The 17,752-nt window shown below is 37.7% G+C and overlaps 4 protein-coding genes across 6 annotated transcripts; 2 read left to right on the top strand and 2 right to left on the bottom strand.

Moving 5' to 3' along the window:
* Positions 1-282: 282 nt before the first annotated feature.
* Positions 283-3,753, bottom strand: LOC119987497. Its single transcript, XM_038832456.1, has 5 exons — positions 3,413-3,753; positions 2,938-3,159; positions 2,660-2,743; positions 1,605-1,734; positions 283-1,489 (listed from the first exon to the last, which is right to left on the bottom strand). The coding sequence occupies exons 1-5, from the start codon at positions 3,685-3,687 to the stop codon at positions 485-487; spliced, it is 1,716 nt and encodes a 571-aa protein (XP_038688384.1). The 5' UTR covers positions 3,688-3,753; the 3' UTR covers positions 283-484.
* An 835-nt stretch (positions 3,754-4,588) lies between these two features.
* On the top strand, positions 4,589-6,309 carry LOC120002593 (GDSL esterase/lipase At2g23540). The gene is made up of 5 exons (XM_038851357.1): positions 4,589-4,890; positions 5,006-5,136; positions 5,274-5,522; positions 5,614-5,869; positions 5,956-6,309. Exons 1-5 carry the CDS (start codon positions 4,644-4,646, stop codon positions 6,177-6,179), a joined length of 1,107 nt encoding a protein of 368 aa, XP_038707285.1. The 5' UTR covers positions 4,589-4,643; the 3' UTR covers positions 6,180-6,309.
* A 1,188-nt stretch (positions 6,310-7,497) lies between these two features.
* LOC119999109 (nuclear pore complex protein NUP58) lies at positions 7,498-12,270 on the top strand. 3 transcript variants are annotated; one of them, XR_005468342.1, is made up of 7 exons: positions 7,498-7,908; positions 8,492-8,606; positions 9,552-10,019; positions 10,430-10,970; positions 11,439-11,479; positions 11,781-12,014; positions 12,118-12,270. XR_005468342.1 is itself a non-coding variant. In XM_038846639.1 (6 exons), exons 1-6 carry the CDS (start codon positions 7,670-7,672, stop codon positions 11,817-11,819), a joined length of 1,440 nt encoding a protein of 479 aa, XP_038702567.1. In that variant the 5' UTR covers positions 7,498-7,669; the 3' UTR covers positions 11,820-12,256. The 3 variants fall into 3 exon arrangements, 2 of the variants coding, with proteins under 2 accessions (XP_038702567.1, XP_038702561.1); XM_038846639.1 differs by having other exon boundaries at positions 11,784-12,256; XM_038846633.1 differs by having other exon boundaries at positions 11,781-12,256.
* A 713-nt stretch (positions 12,271-12,983) lies between these two features.
* Positions 12,984-14,807, bottom strand: LOC119999122 (salicylic acid-binding protein 2-like). The gene is made up of 3 exons (XM_038846643.1): positions 14,389-14,807; positions 13,415-13,552; positions 12,984-13,342 (listed from the first exon to the last, which is right to left on the bottom strand). The coding sequence occupies exons 1-3, from the start codon at positions 14,758-14,760 to the stop codon at positions 13,061-13,063; spliced, it is 792 nt and encodes a 263-aa protein (XP_038702571.1). The 5' UTR covers positions 14,761-14,807; the 3' UTR covers positions 12,984-13,060.
* Positions 14,808-17,752: the final 2,945 nt, after the last annotated feature.

The following is a 17,752-nucleotide window of genomic DNA, read 5'->3' as shown; positions in this document are numbered from 1 at the left end:
GGTCAGTCAGGTCCCATGGATGTCCAAGTATTATCTGGTTTTGAAATAAAAGAAAATGCACACCATGATTGCTTTAATTCTAGTCCTCAATGAAACCTTGAACCTTATTTTATTTTCTCATTAGAGTTGGTGTCAGGTCAATTTCAGATGTTGATTTAGATGAAAGTCAGCTTTGGTTCCCTGCTCTTGTAATGGTATCTTGTTAGTTTCTTTCACATGGTTCATGACAGATCATAAAATGAGTTCTGACCATGATTAAATGGACAGAACAGGAAAACCAAGTAAGGTTTAACACTAGTACATTGCTCATGCTGCAGCCAAAGCACTACTAACATACTTCAAAGATCCCAAAGGGACAAAAAACCAAATAACAGTTTGACAGGAAAATGTTGCATAACCACTCAGAAGTCTGCAAAACATAAGGCTATACTTCTTGCAACATTAACTCTAAATTCAATCCTTGTGCAAAAAGAAACCTCCATCTTCATGTTGTCTTGATTCTAGGCCTCAATCTTCGTATAAAATCGTCTGGGCTAGTTTTCACAGGATTTGCGTCAAGGTCAATGTCTGCCTTTCCTGATGAGATATTATTAGTAGCCAGTCTCATAACCGAAGCTTTGTCATTCATGGTTGGTGGTACCTCTTCATCAAGGCCTTTGCTCAATCTATGCCTTTGCTTTAATCTTTCAGCAATACCATCTGTACCCAGTTTGCTGACTCGAGCAGGCTTCTTCTTAAGCTTTGGGTCCAAGACAACTTTGCTATGCTCCACAAAACAAGTTTTGTTTTCCTTCTTCAGTTCCTGATCAGAAAGTGTACCATTTGACCCTTTATCAACATCTAATTGCTTATATCTTCCTCTGGACTCCTCATCACAGCCTCCATTATTTACGCTATGCTGCCCTAACTTTCCAGCAATGCTGTTTGGGTTTGGTTCAGTGGTATAAGAAGGCTTCTCAAGTTTCGGACAAATCTCAATTGCAATATTACTGCCATCATGTTGGTTATCCACAATAAGCATTTCCTTCTCTTGCACCAATGCCATAACAGACGATGTATTATCTACACCTTGCTCGACATTCAAAATGTTCTCCTTCATTCCACTTGATGCAATATCATGGTCCATACTTGTCTGCCTTTGTTGTCCAGCAATACATTCTGGTTCAAAAGACAATGCACGCTTCCTTTTAAGTATCTGGTGACTGTCAGCCAAACTTTGATCATCAGTTGCTAGATATGGGCCGCTTTGCATGCTCTCCTCATTTTTGGATTCTCCCTCTCTTTTTTCATCAGCTTTAGTCTTTAACGATCCAAGTTGATCATTATTGACCGCTGGAGATTCTGTGGACAGAGTTTCCATATCTGAAAAAGGCAGTGACCTCTTTGCAGAAACTTGATTGAGACTACCTGAATCCTTTTCTACATTATTTTGAGAGCGCTGGGTTTGAATGAGATAATGTGCAACTGACTTGAAGCCCAGATTTGATATCTAAAAGGGTGGGAAATTTTTTTAAAAGGCTTCATCATAATTTCTCAAAAATAAGCGTAATCAGTTTTCGTTTTTTTCTCATTTTTTTAGATAAAATTCAGATTTAGTTTGGTACCTTCCTATAAAGAGAACCAGTTGCTGGCCATCCTTTTGCCTGTCTACACAAGCTGCAGTTGCAAATTCCACGACAGGCCGGGCAAATCCAATTTGGGTTCTCGATAGCTTCAACTACATGCTCCCCATATCTGCACATAAATCAAATAAAAAAACAAGCACATGAATTAGATTTTACGTATTACAATGTCTATTGAATCCAAAAGCCAGGCTAAAAGGCTTCAGGCTCCAGGGCACGGCAGCCTGCTTTATCAACTTTCGATGTCATAATGAATTCTAGTTAGCAAGAAGTATACAACGAAGAATGTTCCGCAACTAGCCATGCTGATTCTCCAAGACTTATATGTCATGGTAATCTCCTACGGGTATGACACCATGTTCCTTGTGGATATGTAATATCTCCATCTTAAATGGCAGAAAGAATAAGTTGATCTGCAATGCAAGTTGATCCTACAAATTGGCTAGCAATTGTCACAGAAAAATTCAAGATCAAAAGTCGGAGTTCTTCCAATGAAGCATTACATAGTTGTGGTTTTATAATCAAATTAATAAAGAAGTTTAAAGTTGCTAACGAATAAAGCATTATGAAAAAAACTTAACGGGAAACACTGTTTAAGAAATGCGATAAGTTAACTTTATTAAGCATGTTAATTAACCTAGATATCCATAAGAAACTAACTTTTTCCTTAAACAGATATGCACCTCTGAGTTGAGCTCAGTTGACAAATTAGGGACTAGTATTCTTCATGTAAGTCAAGTTCCTGAGAGAAAGTAATAACACATGTAACAAATATGAAATATGTACTTTTCTTTTTAAGTTTGGAAAAGCATGATGTGCAGAAGAAGGTCCATCCCATGGCAGAGTAGACTAAAGGGGGCTACGCACTCAGCAAGGAATCAAATGTTATGTGCTTATGCTGTGATGAGATTTTAAACAACGGATACTATTTTGAAGTGACCGTGATTTTATTAGAATTAAAAGGTCACAAATCATCAAAACTGAGAACCACAAGGAGAACAGATACCAATGACGAACACAAGTTTAGAAAATAATACCTCATGTATAAACAATCCCCACAAAACTGTCCCTGGACCAAGTTGCATTGGCTGCAGTGAGTGCGGAGTCCAAGAGTCTTCTGTCTGTAAAGCAACAGTAAGCGAGTCTTAACTATATTGATAAAATAAGCCCTAGAACCTTCAGTGTAGGAAGAAATGTTAGAGATGGGCACTAATCTTATCCTTCCCTGACCTCACCCCGGCTCCCCCAGTGTGAGAGCATTGTGGGCAGTGGGGCTGAAACATGTTTGGATACCTCTTCAAACACACAAACTCACCTGCATTGATGGCAAGTCTTTCCTTTGACTGGATCATAAATTCGTCTTCCGTCCTTTCCAAAACCATCCACAAAAAGTGTCCAGCTCATCTCAGTGTTTCCCAACAACTTCTCATGATCTTCTGTGTAAACCTCTGGTTTTGAACCCATCTCTAGCTTGGGGTCCTGATCATCGTTCAAAGCCACATACTCCGAGTAACTAACCGGCGTTGCATTCTGCAATCTGAAGATTGAATTCACAAAAAAAGGGAGTTCACATTCATCAAAATCACAATAAAGTCTTGATTTTTCTTTCGTGAAATAGCTGAAATGAAATAAAACCTAACCCCCCACAACGTACATCTCTTCCCACACATCTCATCTCCAACAGAATTTCAAAGAAACAATAATAATTTGTTTATTTATATTCCCAGTACATTCACGAGCCGGAGAGGGTTTTTTCTAGAACTTAAAAATGAGAGAGAGTACAGAATCACCTGGAGGAGCGCCTCTGGGGACCATATGGAATCACTGGAGCGGCTTTGTGAGCCAAAGCTGGGTTCCTCTGGCGCTTATTAGGACGATCAATTGACCGAAGCGTGAGAGAGATATCTTTTAGACCCAGATTTTTCATCTTTTGCATGTTCTCTTTGATTCTCTCCTCTCTTGATTGCTCATAGAGAGAAATCTTTTGAGTCTGGTCATTGTTGATACGGAGGTCGGGGCTTGTTAGGGTGTCTGCGTTTAGGGTTGTCTTCTTCAGAGTCGGCATTTTCACTCTCTACGGACTGACTAATGGACTGACTAATGGAGATATCGTCTAGGGTTCTCTGAGACTCTCTACGGACTGACTAATGGAGTTTCAACGGTCACTTTTTGAGTAGTGAGGGTTTTAGCAGAGGCTGAAGCACAGCTAAATGTCATTATTGCCCTCAACTGTCACTTCAAATTTCTCGGATTGCTCAAGTAGGTATGGGCTTTCAAACATTCAGGGCATCCACAATCGGCCCAACATAATAAAATTGATCTGCCCAATATAATAAAAGCCCATCTCCTAAACCATACACAATTTTTAAATTTTTTTTTTAGAAATATAAACCACACACAACTTGAAACAGCTTCTTTGGGTGTTTTTTTTTGGGTAATCGAGGAACCCACCCAGCTTAGTATATCTTTCAAATAGTTGAGTGAACATAAATTTTGGACTGATGGTTAAGATTAGGTCGAAACCCATACAAATAGGGACAAGCCCACGCAACTAAGATTTCACAAAAAAATTTAATATTATAGCGGGTTGATTCTAATTCCCGAACTTTGATGCCGCACACCCGACTATTGCGAAGTGGTTGAGCTTCTATGTTGTTTCAACTCCTAAACCAAACAATACACAAATAAGTACTCCCCATAAGATTCTTTATTTTGGTACAAAATATTTTAAGTGCCAAAACGTCACAATGATCAATTAAAGTCACTCACTCACATTGACCTTCCATTGAGCTGCAATTGCTTGAAGAAGTTATGAACTAATGTTGATGAACTACCCATATGAATTCTCGAATCACCTTGACCTAGTCCTCTCCTCCACCATAAAGGGTCAAACCAAATTTCACCTTCACAACAACAATCCCACAAGCTTCTTCCCAAATGGGTTTAAGAGTTACAGGAAATTAAGAACTCCTTATATATATATACTCCTCACAAACATTGCTTTAGTGATTGATTGGCACTATGAAGTCCTATATTGTGGCCTTGGTTCTTACCATCTTTATTTATAGCTTTGGTGCCAATGCTGCTGATGATAGTAATTTGGGAGCTTCATTCATATTTGGGGATTCACTAGTTGATGCTGGAAACAACAATTATCTATCAACATTGTCTAGGGCCAACATAAAACCAAATGGAATAGATTTCAAGGCATCTGGCGGAAACCCTACTGGCCGATTCACTAATGGGAGAACCATTGGTGATATTGTAGGTAATTATTAAGCTCTCCTTCAAGAAAATATATGTAGTTCTTCTCTGTAATCCCATGTTATATATCTATATATATATATACACTAATCACTACAAATTGTATATGTGTTTCTCAGGTGAAGAACTGGGAATACCAAACTATGCTGTCCCATTTTTGGCTCCAAATGCTACTGGAAAAACTATACTTTATGGTGTGAATTATGCTTCAGGAGGAGGAGGGATTATGAATGCAACTGGAAGAATATTTGTAAGTCCTCAGGGTCTCAAATGACACTTTTTTTTGGTAACCGAAAACGACACCATACAAGTGTGCGCTTTGGATATCCGATATGGACGTAAACTCGGGCCGTTCTTAATGTAATCTGAACTTTTTTTTGTGTGCAGGTTAATAGGCTAGGCATGGATGTTCAAGTTGACTACTTCAACATTACCAGAAGACAATTTGATCAACTCTTGGGGGCATCACAGGCCAGGGACTACATTATGAAGAAATCCATATTTTCAATCACTATTGGAGCAAATGATTTTCTGAACAACTATCTCCTTCCAGTACTCTCCGTTGGAGCAAGAATTTCCGAAAGTCCGGATGCTTTCGTCGATGATATGCTATCCCACTTAAGAAACCAACTCACTGTATGTATGATTATATCCAATAAGCCACTCTAGTTAGCCAAGAAAACTATAATCTCTTGCTGAAATTAATGCTGTGTATATGATGATACAGAGGATGTATCAGTTGGATGCTCGGAAATTCGTCATTGGAAACGTTGGACCGATAGGCTGCATACCTTACCAGAAGACAATAAACCAATTAGACGAAAATGAATGTGTGAGTTTGGCTAATCAGCTGGCAACACAGTACAATGGGAAGTTGAAGGATTTACTAGCACAACTCAATGACAACCTTCCTGGAGCAACCTTTATTTTGGCCAATGTGTATGATCTAGTCATGGAACTCATTAGAAACTATAACAAATATGGTTAGTCATGTTAACGCTGCTTCTGTAATCCATGAGACTTAGATTGCAATGAATGGTAAGTAAACTAATGGGTGTTTTTTGTGCAGGATTTATAACTGCAAGCAGAGCTTGCTGTGGAAATGGAGGTCAATTCGCGGGGATAATCCCTTGTGGACCGACGTCTAGTATGTGCCAGGATCGAGCAAAGCATGTGTTTTGGGATCCTTATCATCCAAGTGAGGCTGCAAATATTATAATTGCTAAGCAACTGCTTGATGGGGGGAAACAATACATATCTCCCATGAATCTCAGACAACTTAGAGACCTTTGATTGTACCCGTTTCGAGCTGTTCCGGTGAATCTCATTGTCTTGTTTGATTGTTTGTTGCAGCAAGAATTGTTAATGCAGTGATGCTTGTGCCATATTAAGAATAAATATCATAATCACAAGTTCCTTTATCTGTCCCCTGCTTCTCTTCCTCTGTTTTGTCTGTCTTAACCTTTTTTACTACTCCTGTAATAATTTCTTAGTTTTGCAGGTTAATCAAATTGGGTTTTGTCCTTAATTATTTGGTAAATGTATTAGATTCAATGTAGTTGGGGGGTTGTTGATCTAGCTTACGGTGGAGGATAAAATCTGCACCAATTTTGACCAAAGCAGCCTTGTTAGCTACTCTGCTGGGTAAGTTGGTTGTAATAAGTCCAGTCACCTACCATCATCAACTAAAAGAAAGAGTGGTCACCTTGTATTAGGTCAAACTTCCAACACATTGAAACTATGTGCACTGCAAGGCCCATAAATACCATGAAGATGGACAAGTTTCATGTGAAATAGGCCAATTTGAGCCCAATATAGAGTTCATTTTATGGGCCTATTTCAGAAACAGAACTCTGCTAACACCGAAAGGCCCATAAATGCCATGGACTCATGGAGTAGTAGAAGACTAGAAGTACACAAGTTTCATTTCATGCCCTTAGTTTTTACACTCAGTCTAAAGGTGAGATTTATTTATACTCTATTGTTTTCAAATCACACCCCAATATATTTGTACTCCGTATCTGTAGTGAAAGTTAGAGTTGTGTCATTATTTGTCTCAACTTCATGATGATATCTTTTGCATATGATCAAACTGATTAGTTAACCTACAATGATACAATTGAGAAACCCCTAAACCTTAAACTAATTCAAACTTTAGACTTTTAGTAAAGCAAGAATATGATCGCCCATAAATTGATGTAAACCCACAAATCTAAAAACAAATAAACCCTTAAAACTCACAATTGTGATAGGGTGGGGATGTCATGCTCAGGAACGATGTAGGGCAGGGAGGGCATGATAAGCTACGGCGTGACAAGTCTCCCTTCCTACTCGCAAGTTACTCGTCGAAGGTTTGAAGTGGAGTATGATAATCTTAAACAGGGTCAAAACTACATTGATCAAAGTTGGGGTATAGTTAGAAAATAATGGAGTGCAAATAAAGCTCACATAGACTAAAATATTATAGGCTAATTTTTTTGGGCCCTGTGAAAGCCCAAAAACGTTTAATAGTGGATCCTTTTGGGCCCTTCAGTTTCAAATTCCACGCACACTTGGACGCCATATTTAAATTAAAAAGTAAATTAACTAAAAATAATAATTAACCAGAAAAAAGAAATTCCCAAGGCGGGTGTTTCCTGCTTCTCCTAAATTTCCATTCCCTCTCCTAGGGTTTCAAATAGGCGTGCCTGTGTTTATACTTCAATTCAATCTCCGTCCCTAATGGATAGCCGAAAACAAAGTTCGGCTTCTCTGCAACAGAAATTCTGAAAACAGTAACAAGAATGGCGTTTTCTATGTTTTCAACTCCCCAGCAACAGCAGCCCCAGCAACAGCTCTTCCAGACCCAGCCTTTCCAACAAAGTAGCCCTCTTTTCCCACAACAACAACAGCAGCAGCAACAGCAACCTGAACAACAGCAGCAGCAGTTGTACCTATTTACCAATGATAAAGCGCCAGCGAATTACAGTACCAAATGGGCAGATCTCCATCCGGATTCCCAGAAGTTTCTCCTCCATATTGAGTGCGTATTTGGTTTGGTTCCTCTCTCGATTTCGAATCTTGGTTTTTCTTTGAAGGTTTGTTTGGTTGCTGAGAATTTTTGCGAAAGAAAATAAATGACTTTTAGCAAAGAATGTACTTTTTAATTTTCTTTTGCTCTGTTTTGTTGTTTGAAATATGTGATGGCGTTTAGCGAAATTGATCTTTTATGCTGACTTGAATTGGAACTATTTGATTGCTTGGACGTTTTGACATACTCGATTTTTTTTTCAGATTCAAAGATGTTATTTGATTTGTTTTTCTATGACATTATTAGCCAGAAAGACTGATATTTAGGGATTCTTTGCTTACTCATTACTTGAGCGAAGCATTACAAAAAGACAATCCATTTTTCAACTGTGATGTGGATTATGCATTTATTACCTTTTCTTTTGAAGTTTGGAGCTTTAATTGGAGCTTATTGTTTGCAATATGATTTGTTCCTGCTGAATTGATGGGTATGAAGTTGAATTCCAGTTGTCCTTTATCTTTTATTTGCTTTGGTGGATGGGTTTCTATGGTTCTACGATGTGCCTTATGCGGTGATCAGATCTTTTATTATGCAGGGAACGAATATTGGAGTATCGGGATGAGAGCCAGAGGTTAGATCAGTGTAGTCGTCTTTATGATTCCTCAGTTTCCAATGAAGGTTTTGAGCTTGATGCTAGCCATGTTGTACAGGTTTATACATTTGTTTGATCAAATTTATTTGTGATATAATATCTGCAGTTTCTTAGTTTTGTGTTGCCATTTCAATGAGTATAAATATTTTGGTACATTCCTTTTGTGTTTGGGCTAATGCCTCTTTATGTGCATAAAGTGCTCCTCCAGCTTTTGCAACCATTATTTAATTATCATGCGTCGTGTGGGTCACATAATACCAGCTGAATTTCTTTCTCTTTTGTTCCTTTCTTTTTGAAACTAAGGTCATGTCTATTGTCTTTAATCCTTGTTGCTGCATTTTAGTTGAAATAAAATTTAATAGACCCTTTGGATATAGGTGAAAGTTATGCAAATCTGCTGTGAGGATAATGGACCAACAATTAGCAATTTTCATTAGTCAACAAAAGAAAATTATGAGGATGAAATACATTTTTAAATTTTTAATTGGCAAATGTTTTTAATTAGTGCCAAAGAATAAAAGTTGTTCAAATAGATTCTTAATTTTCTGTATAATTTTGAACTATACTTTGTTTGGTGTTTTAAAATAAGTTTATTCCTTCCGTCAAACTGTCATCTAATGGGTGCTTGGAAATTGCTGATACACGTCATTAAGTTGATGGGTGGCTGAAATTGGGAGAAAACAAAGATATATGGGTATTTGCTAACATCCAGGTATGGCTCTGCCAGAAGGGTTTGAGATGCCAAAATCGCATGATCAAATGTTCTTTCTTTGGCTAGAAGACACTAAAGTGTTGGATGCAGTTTTATTGTTTTGCATTAGTTTTTAATCAAGTCCCCAAAGGAAAGATCTTACTTTTGGATCCTTTGTTTTGTGTTTGAATTTTAATTGAGTTATTTATTTCCTTAGTGGTTGGAATTTTAAAATTAATTGACAATGTCGCCTCTTTTCTATTTTAGAATTTGTTCCAAGTGCTAGGCTTGTTGACTAATTTTTCATGGCAGGAACTTGGTAGTATTAGTACTGCCATGGAACAGCAGAAAGCTCTGCTGCACGAACTGATGACCAATGTTAAAGTTATGTTGAGAAATACAGAGGTAGCCATTCGTTCTTTTACTATGTTACGTCCAAGGTTTGCTCATCCGAATGTGGGAGGTGCTTCAAGTGCCACCGCACCATCACAAGCTCCGGGAACCGTGACGCCAGGTTCTACTGTTCAACAATCAGTTACGTCTATAGTGCCCCTTTTTGATTTCTATAGTGGGCTTCCAAAGAAACCATCTCCATTCCTGCAGCAGACAGTTGCCAGATTTGAGAAATACTTGGGTGAGTGTCGGCAGTGGATTGAAGAGTTAGAGCAATTGTTATTCTTAGACTCTGACAGAAATTCTTCTAATCCGGGAGCCTTACTACAGTCCCTTCCAAAAGTCATGTCAAATGTACACGATTTTTTTGTTCATGTGGCTGCCAAGGTAAAGAAAGTCAAATGTAATGTGCAACCTTTGTTCTGTTATATGGTTGTTTTGAATATCACATTATGCCACGCCTCCTTTCCGTCTACAATGTATTTGCGTGCTGTTTTGGTACAATTTTCATGCCTTATGTAAGAATTTTCTCGATACACTTTTTTTTGCAAAATATGATTGTAACTGCAACAAATTTTTGATGGAACCCAACAGTTGAAATTAAGTCATTGTTAACATTTCAGCATTTACTGAGGAGCACCACTAGTTCAAACTACGTAGGATGTCTTCTTCTTCTTCTTCCTTTTTTTTTTTTTTTTCCTTTCTTTCTCTGTAGTATCTATTAATATTTGCTTTGTGTTTTTGCAGTTAATTCTTACATGGTATTTATGATAGATGCATTATTGTTTATATCCTAGGTGGAGAGTATTCATCAGTACATTGAATCAATGAGAACTGCTTATCTTGCTGACCAGCGCCGCCGGGGGGCCGGAAATGATCCTTTTCTTGAGGCTAATCGTAGGGAAACAGCGAAACAAGAAGCTGCTGCCAAGAGGGTGCATCCAACTTTGCACTTACCGCCAAACCCACAGCCTTCGACAAAAGTTGCTGGTTTGTTTGCCAGCTCCAGTACCCCTGGTCAATCAACTGCTCTACAGACAGTTGCAGGACCATCAGCTGGTTCTTCGGGGGGTGGATTCTCTCTTTTAAACACACCATCTTCTGCTCCATCTGTCTCCATGCCGTCATCTTCATTGTTTGCAACGCCTTCTACCTCTGCTCCCGTATCTTCTTTGTTTGGATCATCTGGTGCCTCACCCCAGACACCACTGTTTGGTCCCTCGTCAGCATCACTGTTTGGTTCTGCTTCAACTCCCTCTTTGTTCAATACCGCTGCTTCAACTTTTGGTCCAGCCACTTCTGCGGGAGGTGGACTATTTTCAACTCCATTTGCTTCAGGTATATTGGTTTCTCCTGCACTTTAGATAGGCTATTGCTTTTGACTGTGATGAACATAGCTTGTGATTTTGAAACACCTAAGGCTGACCCTTACTTGGGTTATTTGTCCAATATGGTTCCTGTGTTATGTTATTTCATGAACTAGCCAATGATATAGTACTGTAAGTTAATGATGATTTGTTCATTGCCCATGATTGCGGCGAGATGAACGTTGGGCTCTAATTTTGACCTTTCAAAGGCATAGCTGGTGTTGATTTTTCAGTTGAGTGATATTTAAGTCTTGCTTAGAAGCTTGTGATTTGGTAATTATAGCAGCTGGTGCGCATTCTATATCAAGAATCAAAAGTGTTATCCCAATATGAAAAATGTTAAATCTACGAGCCAATGGTTTCCAGCTCATCGTCATGTTTCCACATAAGTTTCTGAGAGTTATATTACTTGTGTTTCAACCCTCTTTGGTTGTCCCAGGTGCTGCAACTGGATCGGGGGCTAGCTTTGGTCCTTCATCTGTAAGTAGTTTTTGTTCCTCTCAGCTTACGATATTTTCTCTGGACATTTTTGATTGACTTTGTATCTCCAATGCTCAAAACTTGCCACTGAAGATAATTCAATGCTATTGTTACTTGAAATCGAAGTGGCTAGAAGTTCAACAGCCGTTGTTGATTCATGGTCACACATTGCACACGCTATGATATATACTGCAGATGCTACTTCTGTTTCTGGGTCCATGTTGTCACCTTTTTTAACTCATACATTTTCATGACACTATGCATTGACTGAGTTCTCTCTTTCTTCTCTGGTTTATTGAAGAAGTCATCGCGTCCAAAGTCTCGAACTGCTCGGCGCTAGTTACATTGGTATTGAAAGATCTGGAAATTGGGGTGCAAAATGGGTTCCTCTGGCTTCTACCTAGTACTGGAACTGGATTTGGGTACCTTGTTTCAGGAGCTAATAAAAATCTTCTCCTGGGTTGTCTTGTTGTGCCAGAAGTTTTAGATGTGAAGAAGAAAATTTATTCATGTGCCTTGTTGTGCCGTATTACAAGTATGCTCTCTTCCTTTGTGTTCTAAGTGCTGTAACAAAAATGCTCCGTGATACTTGTTAACTGTTACTTACCATAGATTTCATTTTATTTTTCATCTGCCAGTTCGTCGAACTTCTTAGATACATCACTTTCGGTTGGCCAGAGAGCACATTGTTTGCCATTGAATTTCGCCTGCCATGAGCAGAGGCATTCTAATCATGTAGTCTTCAGCTTTCAGCTACTAAATTTGGATATTTTCTTATGTTTCTAAGGAAATCTTAGATGCCTGCATTTAGAGGACTGAACATCCAATGACAAGAATATGGAGCCGCTGCTGACCCATTTTTTTCCCTCCCCCATATGACCACTTCTGCAAGGCTTTCCAAAGAATCACTATTATTTTGTTATACACCAAGGTGAGAGTATCGCCTTGGTGTGCAATTGGGGACTTGTTTTGCTCTATTAATGCATTCTGGACACCTAAGAAAACAAGAGATTTGAAGAGCACCAAGTTTTATTCTTTGTCTTTTTAGGCACGTTATCACATGACCAAATAAGCGCGATTCATGCATACCAGGTCTTTCACATTTTCCTTTTTAGAACATGTAGTTTGAAGCCCAATAATTTGTATCTCAAATGCTAGTCATCCTATCGCGTAGTTTTTACCCATTTGAGAAGCAGTGGCCTACCCGAGCCTGCGAGAGCCCTGCATCACACAACACAAGCAAACAAACTAGCAATAAGAAGCGTCGTTGGGTCGTTGGTTGACATGGTGAGCTTGACTGTGATAACTCTTAACACAAGCGGGAGGTCATGAATTCAAATCTCATTAGAGTTTTCATCACAATTTGTGAGATGGGCTCGTGTGTGCATGTGCGAATGTCGTCCATGGGAATTGGGGGCTGGGGCGTCTGCCGAGCTCGCCCAACCCAGGACCGGCCGTGTGGAGAACACTGAACAATATAGTGACAGACAACAGCATTTCGTCGTGTCTTATTAGTCAAAGTAGAGATGCATGTAGGCCATATGATAGGTCCATCACAAAAAAGTAATTACACTAATCAAACTACGAGTGTTTCTGTGCTATTTCCACGAGACAATCACACAGTTCTTGTGTCTTGGAATTCATAGGCATGTGATCTGCATCCATAATCTCCAGTACTTCTTGGACTGGACTGTTTTGGATCATCCAGCGCTGGAACTCAACTGGTATAGCTTTATCTTCACCACACAGGACAAAGACCCTTGTCACCGCCCCATAACCTTCATTGGTGAACTTCTTTGCCTTCGCCAAATCTGCTAAAAATAGGGACCCTGGCCTTGCCAAAACCTTTGACAACTCAAGATCCTTCACGAGTAACCATTAGTATGGGGAAAAAGTGGCTATTATTGATTGAAGAGGATAGATAAATCAATTTACCTCGACAGGGGAGAGCTGATAGAGCTTAGATGCAAAGAACTTTGGCCCAAAAAACATTGTCATGAGAGGGGGATCAGAGTCTCCATAGGGAGCAAATTGAGTGTCCAGCCATGCTTTTGCTGGAGTCCTCTCATTGTACTAGGGATCAAAATGAAAGCACTATTATGACTTGTAAACGTTTTCATTGCATTTGAACACTGATGAGAAAGATAAGAGCATCCACAATGGGATGATTTTGAAGTACTTGAGATGATACTTTCTTGATAAGTTAAGTGCTAGATGTTCACAATGAGTATAATGGAGTGTATTTCAAGTACTTGAAATGTTACTTTTTTTATAAGTATAGCGCTATATGCACACAATGGATGAAAAATGACACTTGAAAAATTAGTTATGAAAAAATGATACTTGAGAGTTGAAGTATGTATATAGTTGATGAATACTGAAGAGAGAGATGATAAAAAGGAAGAGAGAGGTGATGAAAAGGAAGAGAGAGATGATAAAAAGGAAGACAGAGAAGAGGAAAAGGAGAAGAGAGATATGAAAAGGAAGAGAGAGAAAATAGAGAAAGTGAGTATAGAGTGTTGGAATATATGAAAAATTGTGTCACACAGGATAAAGGAGAAGAGAGAGAATGGTTTTGGAGTGCTTGATATTACAAACACCATTGTGGATGCTCTAACCTCACACAAAGTTTGCAGAAACAGTAACGATACGGATCCCAGTTGCTACGGAGTCGTACGCACATGATTTTTTTGTACATCATATGGGAAATGTGGAGCCCACGAATTCACTTGGAATTTGTGCGTCCAACTCAGCTGCTGGGATGTTTATCATTTCCGTTTGCAGAAATTAGTCTAGTGGGATTGGATATTAGCAATCAGAAATTGAAAACCCTATGCATTGCATGTTCAATGAAGTGTATAAAGTATAAACTGGTAGTTTTTTCTACTTGACCATTGATGATTGCATACCTGATCCAAAATATAAGAAGCTGGGTGTGTTGTGTCTGGCATGAAGGCTGTCAAAAACACAGCAACTGAGATCTTCTCTGGGAATTTGTCCATGGCTAGAGCCAAACTCAAACCTCCTAGGCTGTGTCCAACGAGTATAACCTTTTCATCATGGGGAAGTGATGCCATAATCTCCAACAAAGGCTCACTGTATTCATCAATTGAGTGAACATCTTCTATTGCCTTCCTGTCTATGCCCGAGGCCGCGAGATCGAGCGTTGTGACACGGTGGCCGGCGGCCTCGAGTCGTGGTTTCAGCTTGTACCAAGACCAAGCCCCATGGCATGCCCCATGCACTAAAACAAAATGCTCTTGTTTCATGACTTCTACCATTTGTTTTCCTATCTGGTCTCTCCTTCGCCTGTGTACTTAACATATATACACACAGAGACACAGTTCTACTTTGCTTTGTCTGGGGCTGCTGCGTTGACGAAAAGGGTTCGGCCGTGGCCCGGAAATCAAAAGTTTGATTTTTCCTTTCTTTCCAATAATTCAACTTTTGACTGCACATGCATGTGATTGTGAGTGTGTAGATAGAGACCCGTTACAAAATGGATATGAACTAGTGCGTAGAGATTTTTTTTTCTAATATATTATTTGTGGGATTCGGATTTGGTAATGATGACGTGCGAATTTGACTTGTCTCACGAACACCTCAAGTGGATAGATTGTCGCTGATGAAGATTTCTAAGCTGGAATATGAACAAACAAAAGTTACGAAGCCCTAACCCAAGGTGTTTCCGATGCTTAAGTTAGAAAAGTGACTAGGCTGGACACGGTTGCTGTTGATGAAGATTTCTAAGCTGGAAGATGAACAAACATAAGCTACGAAACCTAATCAAGATGTTTTTATTGGGAAAGTTGTTGATGAAGATTTCTAAGTTGGAAGATGAACAAATGTAAGTTACAAAACTTAACCCAAGGTGTTTGCTTTAGGAAAAACACTCCGATGTTCAAGTCAGAAAAGCAAGAAAAAAAAATCAATAACCTCAATAATCAATGCTCTTAGCTAGAAAATATAGAAAGATGTGAATGAAAATATGGAAAACTGTGAATGAATTAATTACCTTTGGAGTAGCCCTAACTTGTAGTGGAGTTGGACTCTTACAATAATGTCCCTTTGTTTCGGTGACCACAGATGATGGTGTACTGTGTACACCGTGATGTTGCTCATCTCGGGACCGAGATGACATGAGTCTGTCCATCATTGCCACTTGTTTAATGTTTCCTTTCTGATTTGCGATTTGAATGCGTCACCACCAGGTAATATATGATTTGTCGTTTTAAGGACGTAGGGCATTCTAGCATCAAGGAAACAGTCAAACGGCTACCTTGAGCGAATGTGGTGCTTTCTTTTAGTGATATTATTGCATTTCTGAATTATGTGACAAGTTTAATGATCAAGTGACATAAAGTCAAGATTTATGTGGATGATTATTATATCTTTTGGCTAATATAATTTTTGGTTATGGAAAGAGTTGATCAAGTTCAATTTAGTAATTGAATTTTCGAACGTACCAACTTGACAATGAAAAATTTAAAATTGTTCCAATATTGTATAATCGGATAAATTTTTGACATTTCAGAAAGTTAACTTGTTGATGCAGTGTAAAAATCAATATATTTATATTTTTAGCTGATGTTGCCTGAGTACTAAATCTATTCGATTGTGTTGAAGCAATTTTCGATTTTAGGTTATAAAAATTGGAACATTTGAAAATTCAATGATTAAGTTAAACCTGATAAACTATTTTCATGATCAAAATTTACATTACCCTAATCTTCTGATTAATGTCAAACTTCTTCTCAAAAAAAGATTAGGGTCAAACTTTTGACATGTGTCAAAGACATCATGTCACCCGCATAATACTCAATAGCAAAAACTACGTCTTGTTTTTTTATTTTTTATTTTATGGAGTATTTGTTTTATTGATCTTGAATTGCGTGACCGGGACCATTAATAATTGTTTGGCTTGGCTGACGATATTTTTTTTTGGGGGAAAATTATGGGTGCAGTCTACTAAGGCAATTGCTCAATACACAAGCTTTTTTTACTAAATACACACAAATATATGTATGTGTGATGTGAATTGACAACTGAAATTGGTTTGTCCGCCCACTTCTATCCGACAGATTGACACATGAAAAGACAAAAGCTGCATCAATTTATTTTTTGTTTTTTCTTCTTTTAAAAGTAAGTGATATATCTAATAGTTTTTAATGGATTTTAATTTTCTTTTAAAAAAACATTTTAATGGACTCTAATATGTGATACTTTATTTGATGACTAATTAAATAATATTTCAAAAAAAAATTAACTCATTTAAATTATGGGTTTCGTTTTTTGGTTATGTAATAATGTAATTTCAATTAAAATATTTTTAAAACTTTATTAATATTAGGGTTATCCAAAAACAGTGTCAACTCGTAAGATCATTACATGTAAAAGAAAAATAAATAAAAACTTTATAGGCAAGTGGTATTTATAGAGGCATTGTCAAGGCTTTATTTTTGGAATGGTTGTTATAGTTGTTTTTTTTTCTTGTCCTATTTTAGACTTTTTTTTTTCAAATTCTTTTTATTTATAAAAATGATATGTACCCTTAATTTTGATGTCCATAATCTAGGTGGCATGAGAAGTGTGGGGGACCATTTAATATAAAATGACCCCCCACAATTTTTATTTGGGTTTATTGTTTTTAATGAGTCTTGTGACATAATTGATGGAATTGTGGTTATTATAAAATATTTTTTAGAATTTGTGAAAAATAGGAAATGGTGAGTATATAAAATTTCAGAAGCACTACATGTCCATAATTTTGACGTCCATATATTAAATGATTCCCCACACTTCTCCTCATATCACTTAGATTATGAACACATATCATTTTGGATAAAATTTTGACCATTGGATTAGCAGACACAGATGTGGTCCATTATGGGTCACACAAAAAAATTAAAATTATTAAAAAATATAATTTTATAATGCTTTATAGGATGAATCCAATAATTTTTTTTTTGCTTAAAATGAAAATCAAGAATGTGTTTTAGAATTATGATTTATTTTTGATGCATTTGATTTTTGTATATCGTTGGATTCGTCATGTTGAGCATTATCAAATTATGAATTTTTTTTAAAGAAGCTTTTTAACCGAAAAAATAATCATCATAATCAAACCTATGTCATGTATCAATAAATTGGTCAAACTGTTCAAGGAGACCAGTGTGTACATTATTTTCATACGTGATATTGGTTGTTCTATGATTAATAATTAGCTCAAATTGAGGAGTAATTTTGTCATTGTAGCGCTTTCTATCTGCATTT

Source organism: Tripterygium wilfordii, chromosome 1 (genome assembly GCF_013401445.1).
Source record: "Tripterygium wilfordii isolate XIE 37 chromosome 1, ASM1340144v1, whole genome shotgun sequence".
Taxonomy (NCBI): domain Eukaryota; kingdom Viridiplantae; phylum Streptophyta; class Magnoliopsida; order Celastrales; family Celastraceae; genus Tripterygium; species Tripterygium wilfordii.
The sequence above is the reverse complement of the archived record's forward strand: the minus strand, read 5'-3'. Positions and strand labels throughout refer to the sequence as shown.